The sequence below is a fragment of the Sus scrofa genome, chromosome 14 (assembly GCF_054392235.1).
Source record: "Sus scrofa isolate SSC_HxYL_T2T_F1_AM1 chromosome 14, Sscrofa_HxYL_maternal_Yorkshire_Landrace_v2.0, whole genome shotgun sequence".
Classification (NCBI taxonomy): domain Eukaryota; kingdom Metazoa; phylum Chordata; class Mammalia; order Artiodactyla; family Suidae; genus Sus; species Sus scrofa.
The window spans coordinates 33505974-33518634 of NC_139396.1; the positions used below are offsets into that span (position 1 = coordinate 33505974).

Below are 12661 nucleotides of genomic sequence, written 5' to 3' on the forward strand. Positions count from 1 at the left end.
CAGAGAATATAATCATTTGTTACCTCATTATTAAATATCTTTAATGATGATTTAATGGGACTCGAATATCTTTATGATTTAAATATATTAATCACTATGGTAGTTCTGTCAGTTCTGTTTTTCTGTCATGTATTGACATACCCAGAGCCAGAAAATGTCAGATACTTTTCTTTCCTTTTTTTTTTTAAGGGCCACACCTTTGGCATATGAAAGTTCCCAGAACAGGGGTTGAATCGAAGTTGCAGCTGCTGGCCTATACCACAGTAACACCAGATTTGAGCTGCATCTGCAGCCTCCACCACAGCTCATGGCAACGCCTGATCATTAACCCACTGAGCAAGGCCAGGGGTCAAACCTGTGTCCTAATGGATACTGGTGAGGTTCGCTGAGCCACAGCAGGAACTCCTCAGATACTTTTCAAATCACTTCCAGTATGTAGATTTGTAAGCATTTCCTAAAGCTTTGAGGATATTTACTAGAGAATCTTACAGATTTGTATGAGAGAATGTTATTATTAACAGTAATGTATACAGTAGTAACACTGTATTTCTTGTATAATAATGTTGTACCTTTTTGTATTCTTAAGTATTTCCAGGATAAAGAATGTGATGCATACTTATGTAACTTTATTATCTAACTGTCGAGTTTTAATATTTTGTGATGTTTGCTTCAGATTTTTTTTAACAAATACAATACAGATAGAGCTGAAGCTTCTTTCCTTAGTATACATCTTGATTTCATTTCCTTCTTTCCTCCCCAGAAATGAGATAATCATGTTAAATTTGCTATTAATCATTCCTATCTTTGTTTTTTATACTCTTACTGCATATATTCTCAGCTATAAATAACATTAAATTTTCTTACAAGCATCTATATTTATGTTTGTTAAGTCTAAGTCATTCCTCTTCATTGCTGTATAATGGCCAGTTGTATTACTGCCCTTTCATTATTTAGCCATATCCTAATGATGATGATGGTCATTTAAGTTATTTCCAGGTTTTTACTAGGCAGTGCTACACAGAACATTCTTTTCACCTTCATGTTTAAAATTTATCATCTGACAGTAGCCCTTGGAGATAGGTAAAAAGCAGATGTTGGAAAAACTTAAGGAATGAAACATATATTAGTTGGAAAAACTTAAGGAATGAAACATATATTAGTTACTTGTAGTTAGTTCCCTGGCATTTTGCTTTTTCATATATATATATTTTTTGCCTTTTCTAGGGCTACTTCCCGCAGCACATGGAGGGGCTCCCAGGCTAGGGGTCCAACTGGAGCTACAGATGCCAGCCTACGCCAGAGCCACAGCAACACGGGATCCAAGCTGCCTCTGCGACCTACAGTACAGCTCATGGCAACACCAGATCCTTAACCCACTGAGCAAGGCCAGGGATCAAACCTACAACCCCATGGTTCCTAGTCAGATTCATTAACCACTGCGTGGCGACAGGAACTCCTATTTCCCACTATTTAACATGTTCTTTTATCTAGCTCCATCAAACCATTCATTCATCCACTCTGCCCCCCAAACCTGATAACATTTATAATCCCTTTTTTATTTTTATTTATTTATTTGTCTTTTTGTCTTTTCTAGGGCCACTCCCTCGGCATATGGAGGTTCCCAGGCTAGGGGTCTAATTGGAGCTGTCGCCACTGGCCTATTCCAGAGCCACAGCAACTTGGGATCCGAGCCACGTCTGTGACCTACACCACAGCTCATGGCAACACCGGATCCTTAACCCACTGAGCAAGGCCAGGGACCGAACCCGCAACCTCATGGTTCCTAATCGGATTCATTAACCACTGCGCCACAATGGGAACTCCTATAATCCCTTTTTTAGAAGTCTGTAAATGTCTTGGTATTTTAACAGCAGTTATGAATTGCCTGGGCTGGAACCCTATTTTATGTTTTTTGTATCTAACTCTTTTGTTTATTTTTTTATTGTAATAGATTTTATACATGTGTAGAAATCTGATTATGATCTGTGTTTTGATAGGATTAAAACTGTTTTATGTCTCACTATTATCTGGGATTGCCTAAGTCTGAAATCTTAAATTCTGGCAAACTGACGTTTCATAATAAACCTTTCATTCTTCCACATCTCCCATATCCTTGTTCCTACTACATTTATTTTTCAACCTCATAGACACCCCCCCGCAGACATTTGGATTCCCTCCCCCCATGAGCCCCCTTCCTGATCTTATTTATTTTCTTACTTGAGTTAAGCTTTGTTGTCTATCACATAAAATAATACTTTCGCTAGCAATTTCAACTCATACCTTCCACTGTACTGGCACAGATGTCCAGGTGGATTAATTCAGCTACTTTGCTACAAATTAATTATGCTGCATATTTAATGATTTAAACAATAGCAATTCTATTTGCTCTTTGTCTTTGGTCAATTTCTGATTTGATCAACAGGAAAATTTCTATTCATTCTGCTTAGCATCTATATCAAACCCCATATTTCACCTTTATTCTGTATTTGACCCTTATCCCCTCAACCTCAGACTTTCCTCCCTTCCTGAAAATCTATTAGGCCATTTGTGTAAACTATTATGGTCTGCCACATCTCAGACTAGTCCTTCTCAGTTTCCTTTAATGCATCCCCTTCCTCTTTCTGATGTTTCCTAGAGTTCTGTTACTGTTCTCTTTGATTCTCCATGCTTTCCCTGGATAATCATCACACTGATTTTAACTCTTATTCATATGATGATGACTCCTAAATCTAAATCTTTAGCCTCAGCATCTTTCTGCTGAGTTCCAAATCTACATATCTAGCAGCCATTGGACATTCTAGTCTGCATTTGCCTCAAATACCTCAATATCAACTTGTCTAAAATTGATTTTATTCCCTGCTCATTTTTCTTTTTCTTTTTTTCTTTTTTATTTATTTATTTATTTTTTGTCTCTTTAGGGCCACACCAGTGACATTTGGAGGTTCCCAGGCTAGGGGTCTAATTGGAGCCGTAGCTGCCGGCCTGCACCACAGCCACAGCAACACCAGATCGGAGCCTCGTCTGTGACCTACCCCACAGCTTATGGCAATGCTGGATCCTTAACCCACTGAGCAAGGCCAGGGATCAACCCTGTGTCCTCATGGATGCTAGTCAGATTCGTTTCTGCTGAGCTATGTTGGGAACTCCCTCCTTGCTCATTTTTTTATTCCTTGGAAGGCATGTTCATCCTTCATTGACCTAAGCTCCCACATCCAATCAGTTATAAGTTCTGTTGCTGTTATCTAATTTCATGTCTATTTCATTCGCACTATTTTATCTGATTTTATTTATGGCTTAACTGATAGCTCTGCTCTCATTTTTGCCCAGCTCAAGATGTAGCCTCTGTTCTTATGGAGTTAAAATTCTAGTGGTAGTGATAGGAGATAAATAAATAATGTCAAATGGTAATGAATGCTAAAGAGAAAGGATAGAAGTGGGTGATAGTAATACAATATGGAAGAACAGAAGGACTCTTATTTTCTATGGAGTTACTGGGGAAAGACAAAGAGGCCATGGATCAGGGACCTGAATGAAATGAGAAAACAAGTTATACAGATAACTTGGGAAGAATAGTCCAGGTAGAAGAAGCAGAGCAACAAATGCAAGGCCCTGAAGTGGAAGCATGCTGGTATACTCACAGAACAATAAGGAGACCAGTGAGACTGGAGCTCAGTAGGGTAGAAGAGAAGGAAATAAGATCAGAAGATTACTGGGGTGGAGTCTTTATAGCTCTGTTAGGGAATTTTGATTTGACTGTGAGAAAGGAAGCCATTAGAGGATTTTGAGCACTAGAGACATGATCCTGAGCACAGGAGTGGAATTTCTTTAAAGGATCACTCTGGCTCTTGTATGGAAATGGAGAAGTCCAGGGATGAGGTATTAATGGCTCAAACTGGGTGGCCACAGTGGAGGAAATGAAAAGTGGTCAGATTCTGGATATATCACAAAATAGAATGGCAGGAATTGCTGGTATGTTGTGAGGTGAATATGAGAGAAAGGGGATTTCTAGGAGGATCCCAAGATTTTTTGGCCTGAGCACCTAGAAGAATGGAATTACCGCTTGAGGAGTTGGAGAAACTGAGGAGTAGAAATCAACAGTTTGGTCTTAAAAGGGATAAAGAGTGAGGGGTGTGTTTATGTTGAATTGGCATTTAGATGAGTAAGTATATCTATGGAGTTCCCACTGTGGTGCAGTGAGATCAGCAGTGTCTTGGGAGCACTGGGACGCAGGTTCAATCCCTGGCCCAGCACAGCGGGTTAAGGATCTGGTGTTACCACAGCTGCAACCTAGGTTGCAACTGTGGTTTGGATCTGATCTCTGGCCTGGGAACTCCATATGCCATGGGGCAGCCAAAAAAAAAGGAAAAAAAACCATAAAAATATATGGTGTTATTTTGTATGGTTTTAAGTTTTATATCAATGTTTATGCATGCATATATATACATGCATACATATATATTTCTGGAATGTGCTTACTTCTCAAACATTACCTTCTGTCACAAGTCATTCTTCATGCCCCCAGCAATACCTAACACACCCTGTTCAAACCTCAGTGTCTTGGCTTACATTTCTTGCTAGAATACTGATTGGCATACTGCTAGTACTGGCAAATACTGATCCCAAATCCTCTATTGAAGGATTTATTTTATGAAGTCTTTCCTAACCTCTTTCCCTGAAATGATTAATCCTTCTCTATATCATTTTTGTACTTTATGTAGGTTTTGATTGCTTCATATTACACTGTGTTTTGTATTTTGTGCTGTTTACAAGTTTGTGCCTCCCTATAGACATAAGAATAGAGATCCTTGGTTTTTGTTGTTGTTGTTCTTTTTCTGTTAAAGCCCTGACATACTGCAGAATTCCAGTAAATGTCAGCATGCAATAAGTTTCTGCCATTTGGCTTTATAATCCAAGTCCTATGAGTAAAATGTTTTTGCATTAGAAAAGATTAATCAGCTTCAGTGTAGGGTTAGGCATATATTTGGCAAACTTCATATTAGTGATAGTTTCTTGGAAACTATTTGATGAACATAACTACTAAATATCTAGTTTGTGGGAGTTTGAAGGCTAAGAAACTGATGCTGGCAAGAAAATTGAAGATGCAGGAAGTTCGTGAGACTAGTATTCTCACTTGTATTCCTGCAACACAATCCTGTTTTCTCCATCCTAAGGCTATGACACTTTCTCAAGTCTGGAAAATTGTTAAAATGCAGATTTCTTGAGCCCCAACATAAGCATGCTGAATTAGTATTTGAGGATGTAGGGACCAGGAGTTTGCATTTTAAATAACCTCATGCACTTCAAAGTTTGATAATAACTAGAATAGAGAATGAAGTGGATTGGAGAGAAATTAGTAACAGTGGGAAAGAACTACTTGACATTAGAGACCTTAGGACTTTTATTAACCAAAATGATAAATGGAGAGTGATTTTAGTATTGAAAGAGAAGATCTAAAACTAAGCCACTTGTAAGGATGTTTAGTGCTAATCTAACTGCCAACACTTTGGGTCATGCAGTTAGGTAAGATTTTTAACTCTTATTTTTTTTAAGTAAGTTCTTTTTGAGCCTGGGGTAAATTAAGGAACTATATTGTAGTAAAAGATTAGAAAAAAGTAACTTTTAGCTGCAATTGGAGCTTTTTATTTAGGTATATTTATTTTGTATATATTTATATTTTGAAATCTTACTCTGAACTGTCCTAAATAAATTGTATATAAATGGCTATGCTTGACTATTTTAACAAAGAATAATCTTTTTCTTTTTTGGCCACACCCACAGCATATGGAAGTTCCAGGGTCAGGGATTGAATCCAAGCCATGTCTGCAACTTATGCTACACCTGAAACAATGCCAGATCCTTAACCCACTGCACCAGTCTACGGATTGAATCCATGCCACCACAGAGACAGTGCCAGACCCTTAACCCACTGTGCCACAGCAGGAACTCCCCAAAAGTAATCTTTTTGAAGGCAAAACAAAATTATGTAGAACTTTTTCAATTTTTGTCAACTCTGGAAAAGCTAGTTATTTACCTACGAACAGAACATAGCTGTTTTAATTATTTCTTCTACTTATCGTATTATGCTTCAAGGACGTAAGAATAAGATCATAGGTGCTAAATTTACAAAGCCAAATCATTAGGTTCTCAATCAGTAAAAATGTAAAAATGGTTCTCATCTTGTGTTTTTAGGTTCCCAGATTGTGATGAACCGTATCCTCGACTTGTGGATCTGAATTTAGCTGGAGATCCTACTGAAGGAGCCCCAGTGGCTGTGCAGAGGGACTATGGTTTTTGGTGTCCCCGAGAGTTAAAAATTGATCCTGATCTTGGCTATTCTTTTTTGCACGTCCGTGATTGTTCACCTCCTTGTCCAAATATGTACTTTAGGAGAGAAGAACTTTCATTTGCTCGATATTTCATAGGATTGATTTCAATCATTTGCCTCTCTGCCACATTGTTTACTTTTTTAACTTTTTTGATTGATGTCACAAGATTCCGTTATCCTGAAAGACCTATTATATTTTATGCAGTCTGCTACATGATGGTGTCGTTAATTTTCTTCATTGGGTTTTTGCTTGAGGACCGAGTAGCCTGCAATGCATCAAGCCCTGCACAGTATAAGGCTTCCACAGTGACACAAGGATCTCATAATAAAGCCTGTACCATGCTTTTTATGGTACTCTATTTTTTTACTATGGCTGGAAGCGTTTGGTGGGTAATTCTTACCATCACATGGTTCTTGGCGGCTGTGCCAAAGTGGGGTAGTGAAGCTATTGAGAAGAAAGCATTGCTGTTTCACGCCAGCGCATGGGGCATCCCCGGAACTCTAACTATCATCCTTTTAGCGATGAATAAAATTGAAGGTGACAATATCAGTGGCGTGTGTTTTGTTGGCCTCTACGATGTTGATGCATTGAGGTATTTCGTTCTTGCACCCCTCTGCCTATATGTGGTAGTTGGGGTTTCACTCCTCTTAGCTGGCATCATATCCCTTAACAGAGTTCGAATTGAGATTCCATTAGAAAAGGAGAACCAAGATAAATTGGTGAAGTTTATGATCCGGATTGGTGTTTTCAGCATTCTTTATCTCGTACCACTCTTGGTTGTTATTGGATGCTACTTTTATGAGCAAGCTTACCGTGGCATCTGGGAAACAACATGGATACAAGAACGTTGCCGAGAATATCACATTCCATGTCCATATCAGGTAAGGGAAACTTTGTTCTAAATTTCAGAATGTGTAACAGTGAAAATAGCTGATTTTAGCTGTGTGTATGTGTGTTTTTTTTTTTTTTTCTAATTTAAACTCTTCATGAACTTGCAACCTTGTACATTAAAATTTTAAAGTGAAGATAATGAACAAATTTATTGTACTAAGAATGTCATACATATGTTTCTATAAACATCTTCCTTATAAAAGATGACTTTTACAAGTAGAAGCTATAAGCTTTTAAGCACTTTACTTCTGTCACCACAAATAGTTGCTTGTTGATTCTTAAGAAGTCTGTGGATTTGAGGGAAGATGTTGATTAAAAGGCAGAGTCTTTCTGTGGAAGTTTTACTGATATTCAGAATAGAAATTGTTTGAGTTCTTAAACATCTGTCTTATTTGAGGGTTAGAAGTATTAAGTGATTTGCTCATGCTCAGCTAGGATTTAGACCTAGGAGGGAGTGAACAAAGAAAGTTTAGAAGAATTGATGCCAAGTATTTATTGCTCGTCTTAAAACCTTCTCTAGAACTTATGGCCGTAGCTATTCCCCCTCTTTTAAGATAGATTTTCTTGGAAGAATTGTCTCCCCTTGGTATTTCTTTTTCATCATGCTCCAACTTTCCTGTTCTTGAACTGTACCAGCCACCCTTTGATCTCCCACAACCCTTATGTTTCTCTAATACCTTTAAAAGACCATTATTAAAGTACTTATTCATTATATATAACTTTTGTTTACTTGTCTTTCTTTTACTAGACAGCGAACTCTTTGAAAGCAACAACTTCTTTTTCATATTTGTTTGAAATCATATTCTGTAGGTTAGTAGATGCTGATATTGAGAATATGGGTATATAGATTGAGAAGAAAAGACATTTTTAAGAAATGGAACAGTGGTATTGGAGTAAAGGAGTTTGCGACTGGCACATAGTGAATGCTCATAAATACCTGATGACCAAGAATGCCAATTCCCCCTTTTTTATTTTGTAGTGTAAATAGTCGTATACAAAATTGTATTTTTATTGTATAAATATTAGCAACTGGCTTTTAAAAAATGAACCAACTCATAATTGAGAGACCAGAAAAATGAATAATAGAAATCGTATATTTCTTGACAAAATTACCTGTTAAAAACTCCTAATATGAGTCTTCAGACCTGAAGCTAAGTAATCAAATTTTGCCTCTAACAAGAGAGAAAGAGATGGTTGGATTACGTTGTATCCTTCCCCATATAAGGTATCTAAGATTCCAGATATGTATTATCCTAGGGCTACTGAAGAAATAATGTTTGATGGTGAAATCTGAAAAATGCTGAAACTGAAACATGTAAGTTAATAAGTTAGAGTAGTTGGGGTGCTGCTATTTAGAAGACATTTCCTAGATTCTTTTAGCATCTTTAGAATGAGTATGAGCTACACAAAAAAGGATCTGTGTGTATGCATCCATTATAGTCATAGATTAAAAGTATTTATTTCCAACATTTAGAGATAAGTTGGATTTCCAACATCTTAAAAAGAATGGAGAACGGTATAGTAACAGTAACATAGATACTAAGCTGTAAAGTCTGGGTCAGGAATCCTGCCTTCATATCTAGCTTTCATTATTTACTAGTTTTATAACCTTAGACTAACTCCACCTCTTTCTACTTTGGTACCTCATCTGTAAAATGAGTAATACATTTCCATAGTAATAAAAGAGTAATCTTATTAGGTAATATTAGATAGAAGTAGTAATAGAATCTGCCTCCTAGTGTTGTTTTTAGGATTCTACATGCAAATACTTAAGAGCGCCCACTACATACTTAGTAATCAGATGTTATCTCTGTTACTCATTTTCTTCATTTATTGTGCTGCTGTTATTTTATTTACATACGTACATATATAATTTTTTAAACCATCTAGTACCAAGCTTTAGCAAATGCCGTATTTGTTTTAAGTTTTTATATGTATACCACTAACTTGTTCATTTTACTACAGTAGTATTTAAGTATGCTGCAATTTATTCACTCATTTTGTTGATGAACATATAGTTTTAAATTTATTTGCTATTATAAACCATTTTGCAATGACCATTCTTGTTTGTTATTTTTTTGTTTGTTTTGTTTTGGTTTTTTTTTTTGCTTTTTAAGGCTACATGTGTGCCATATAGAAGTTCCCAGGCTAGGGGTTGAATCAGAGCTGTAGTTGCTGGCCTGCGCCACAGCAACATATCATCTGCACCATATCTGCAACCTACACCACAGCTTACAGCACCAAATCCTTAATCCACTGAATGAGGCCAGGGATCAAACCCACATCCTCATGGATCCTAGTCAGGTTCGTGACCACTGAGCCACGACGGGAACTCCCACAATGACCATTCTTGTAATACCTATCTTCCTTGTAGAGGGATATATACTCAAAGGTGTAATTGTTGCATTGTAACATAGAGGCATCTTCAACTGAAGTGGTTATTTTAATTTATACTGTATAAAGTGTGAATCCCCCTTATCACCCTATCTTCATGTTCTCAGGTGTTTAGGTTTTTGCTGTCCTTTGAAACAATATCTTAAGTCTATCATAATTTTTTTTTTAAGGGCCACATCGCGGCATATGACAGTTCCTAGGCTACAGGTTGAATCAGAGCTGCAACTCTCAGCCTATGCCACAGCCACAGCAACATCAGATCCGAGCTGCATCTGTGACCTATGCTGCAGTTTGCTCAGCTTAACCCACTGATCAAGGCCAGGGATAGAGCTCACATCCTCATGGATACTAGTCAGGTTCTTAACCCACTGAGCCACAACAGGAACTCCAAATCTATCATAATTTTTATTTCACTCATTCCTCATAAGGTTTTTATGCTTTTATGTTTATTGGCTATTTGGAGTTTCTCTTCTGTCCATTACTCTGTTATTTGTCTTTTGTTGTTGTTTTAAATCTTTATCAGTTGTTTGCACTGCATTTAACTTATCCTGCTCTGTAGCTTGTCTTTTCACTTTATGTTTATTTTAAGAAATCCTTCTCTGGGGAGTTCCCTGGTGGCTCAGCAGGTTTAGGATCTGGCTCTGTTATTGCTGTTGCAGTGGGTTTGATCCCTGGCCCAGGAGCTTCCACATGCTGCTGGCATGATCAAATTAAAAAAAAAAAAAAAAAAAAAAAAAACAACCAGAAAAGAAATCCTTCCTTGCTTCTAAGTAAAGAAATGGTCTGCCAGGAATTCCTTTTGTGGCTCAGTGGTAATGAACCTGATTAGTATCCATGAGGACACAGGTTCGATTCCTGGCCTCTAGCATTGGCCTGTTGCTGTGAGCTCTGGTGTAAGTAGCAGTCAAGGCTCATATCCTGCATTGCTGTGGCTGTGGTATAGGCTGGCAGCTATAGCTCCAATTCAACCCCTGGCATATTTTTTCTAGCAGTTTTTAAAATTTGATTTTTTGATTAATATCATTAATCCCTTGAAATTTATTTTTAGTCTATGTTATGAGAAACATTATTTTTTTCAAATGAATTAGCAGTATGCTTTTTATATATATGTCAAATAGCCCATCTGAATTGTAACTTTTATAACATACAAGTTCTGTTTTTAGGCTTTCTCTCTCTGTTTTTTTTTTTTTTTTTTTCCTTAGGCCATGCCTATGGCATGCAGAAGTTCTGGGGCCAAGATTCAAATGCTAGATCCTTAACCTACTGTGCCACCAGGAAACTCCTAGGCTTGTTCTCTTGTTCCATTGGTTGGTCTGTATAATCTTTTATCAGTTCCACGTTTGCTCTTATTCTTCTTCAGAATTGTGGAAGTTTCTGTGTGGCTCAGCGGGTTAATGATCTGATATTGCTGCAGTTGTGGTGCAGATCACAGTTGTGGGGCAAGTTCAGTCCCTAGCCTGGAAATTGCCACATGCCATTGAGTGCAGCCAAATACTTTTAACTAGTCTTGGCACTTTTATATATGAATTTTATAATAATTTATCCGTGAATAACACTGTTGGCTTTTTATTGATATTGTTTTAGGTTTTAAATGAATCTGGGGGAAATTGCCATATTTGTAATACTGAGTTTTAGTATCTTTTTGTTTCTTTATGCATCTATTCACTCTTAGGTACCTTACAGTTTTGGTTGCAATTGTGAATGAGGTCTTTTCTTTATTCTTTATTTCATTTTACAGTTGGTTACTGCTGGTATTTAGGAATGCCACTCATTTTTGTATATTGACCTTATATTGAATATCTTTTATTCCAATTGTGTATAGATTCTGTTAGGTACTCTTTGTAGAAATCCTGTTGTCTGCAGGTAAGGATAAATGTGTACCTTGCTAGCTTTCCAGTGTTTATGTTTTATTTAAGATTTTTACACCTAGGGAGTTTCTGTTATGGCCCAGCAGGTTAAGAACCCAACATTGTGTCCTCGAGGATGTGAGTTTGACTCTTGGCCTCAATCAGTGGGTTAAGGATATGGTGTTGCTGCAAGCTGTGGTGTAGGTTGCAGCTGCAGCTCGGATCCAGTGTTGCTTGTGGTGTTGGCCTACAGCTACAACTCTAATTTGACCCCTAGCCTGGGAACTTCCATATGCCACAGGTGCAGCCATAAAAAGAAGAAAAAAATTTTTGCATCTCTATTCATGAGTGAGATAGGTTGTGATATTTTTCTTTTTTTGCCCTGTCCAGTTCACTGTCAAGGTTATAATAGCTTCATAAAGTGAAATTTTTCCTTCTATTCTTTGAAACAGTTTTACAATAAGTAGGGGGCCATCTGCTCTTTGAAAGGGCTGATGTAAAAACCCTCTGTTATGATATCTTTGAAGTAAGGAGAGAGAAGTTTAATCTTTCCAAACTGAAATTCTGCACCCACTAATCAGTGACTCCCCATTCTGCCCTGCCTTCCAGCCTTTGGCAACCATTATTTTATTTTGTGTCTCTCTGAATTTGACTACTCTGGGTAACTCACATAAGTGGAATTCAAATGCTAGAATTTTAATATCACTTTTCATTCAGAATTTTACTTTAGAGGAATCTTATACAGACTTGTGGGCATTAGAGATATTAAATTCCTATTTGAAGTAATATCCATACATAATTGAACAAGATTTGCTATAATTGAGCAAGCTTAAAAGAATACTTGGCAGGCTCTGATGATAATTCCTAATGAGAAGTTTTTAAAATGTATTAAGCAATGATGTTACCCTTGTAGTAGCCTCCTCAGGTGACTTACAGAACATAATATTTGAATATTCACTTGAAAATCAGTGAGGTTGCTTTAGTCAGTTCTCATATTACCGAAGCTTTCAAATATTTTAAAAATCAGTTTGTGAGGTAGTTGATCACATTGTTCCAAAATACCAGTTGGGTTTAATGTAAATTGCATGTATTTAAGACCATAATTTGAAGGAAAAAATGGGCTTGTGTAAAGTGTTTAAAAATATTTAAGGGAGTTCCCATTGTGGCTCAGCAGAAACAGATTCGACTAGGAACCATGAAGTT

At 37.1% G+C, this 12661-nt stretch overlaps 1 protein-coding gene across 7 annotated transcripts in view; it reads left to right on the plus strand.

Moving 5' to 3' along the window:
* FZD3 (frizzled class receptor 3) overlaps nt 1–12661 on the plus strand; it is a 113982-nt gene that overhangs the window by 43143 nt on the left and 58178 nt on the right. For all 7 annotated transcript variants that reach the window (XR_014828438.1, XR_014828437.1, XR_014828436.1 and 4 more), the window contains one exon: nt 6190–7207. Coding sequence is in view for 3 of the 7 variants with exons in the window: in XM_084997782.1 (XP_084853908.1) it covers nt 6190–7207 (1018 nt within the window). In the remaining 4 variants the exon portion in view is untranslated. The remainder of the gene's footprint in view (nt 1–6189; nt 7208–12661) is intronic.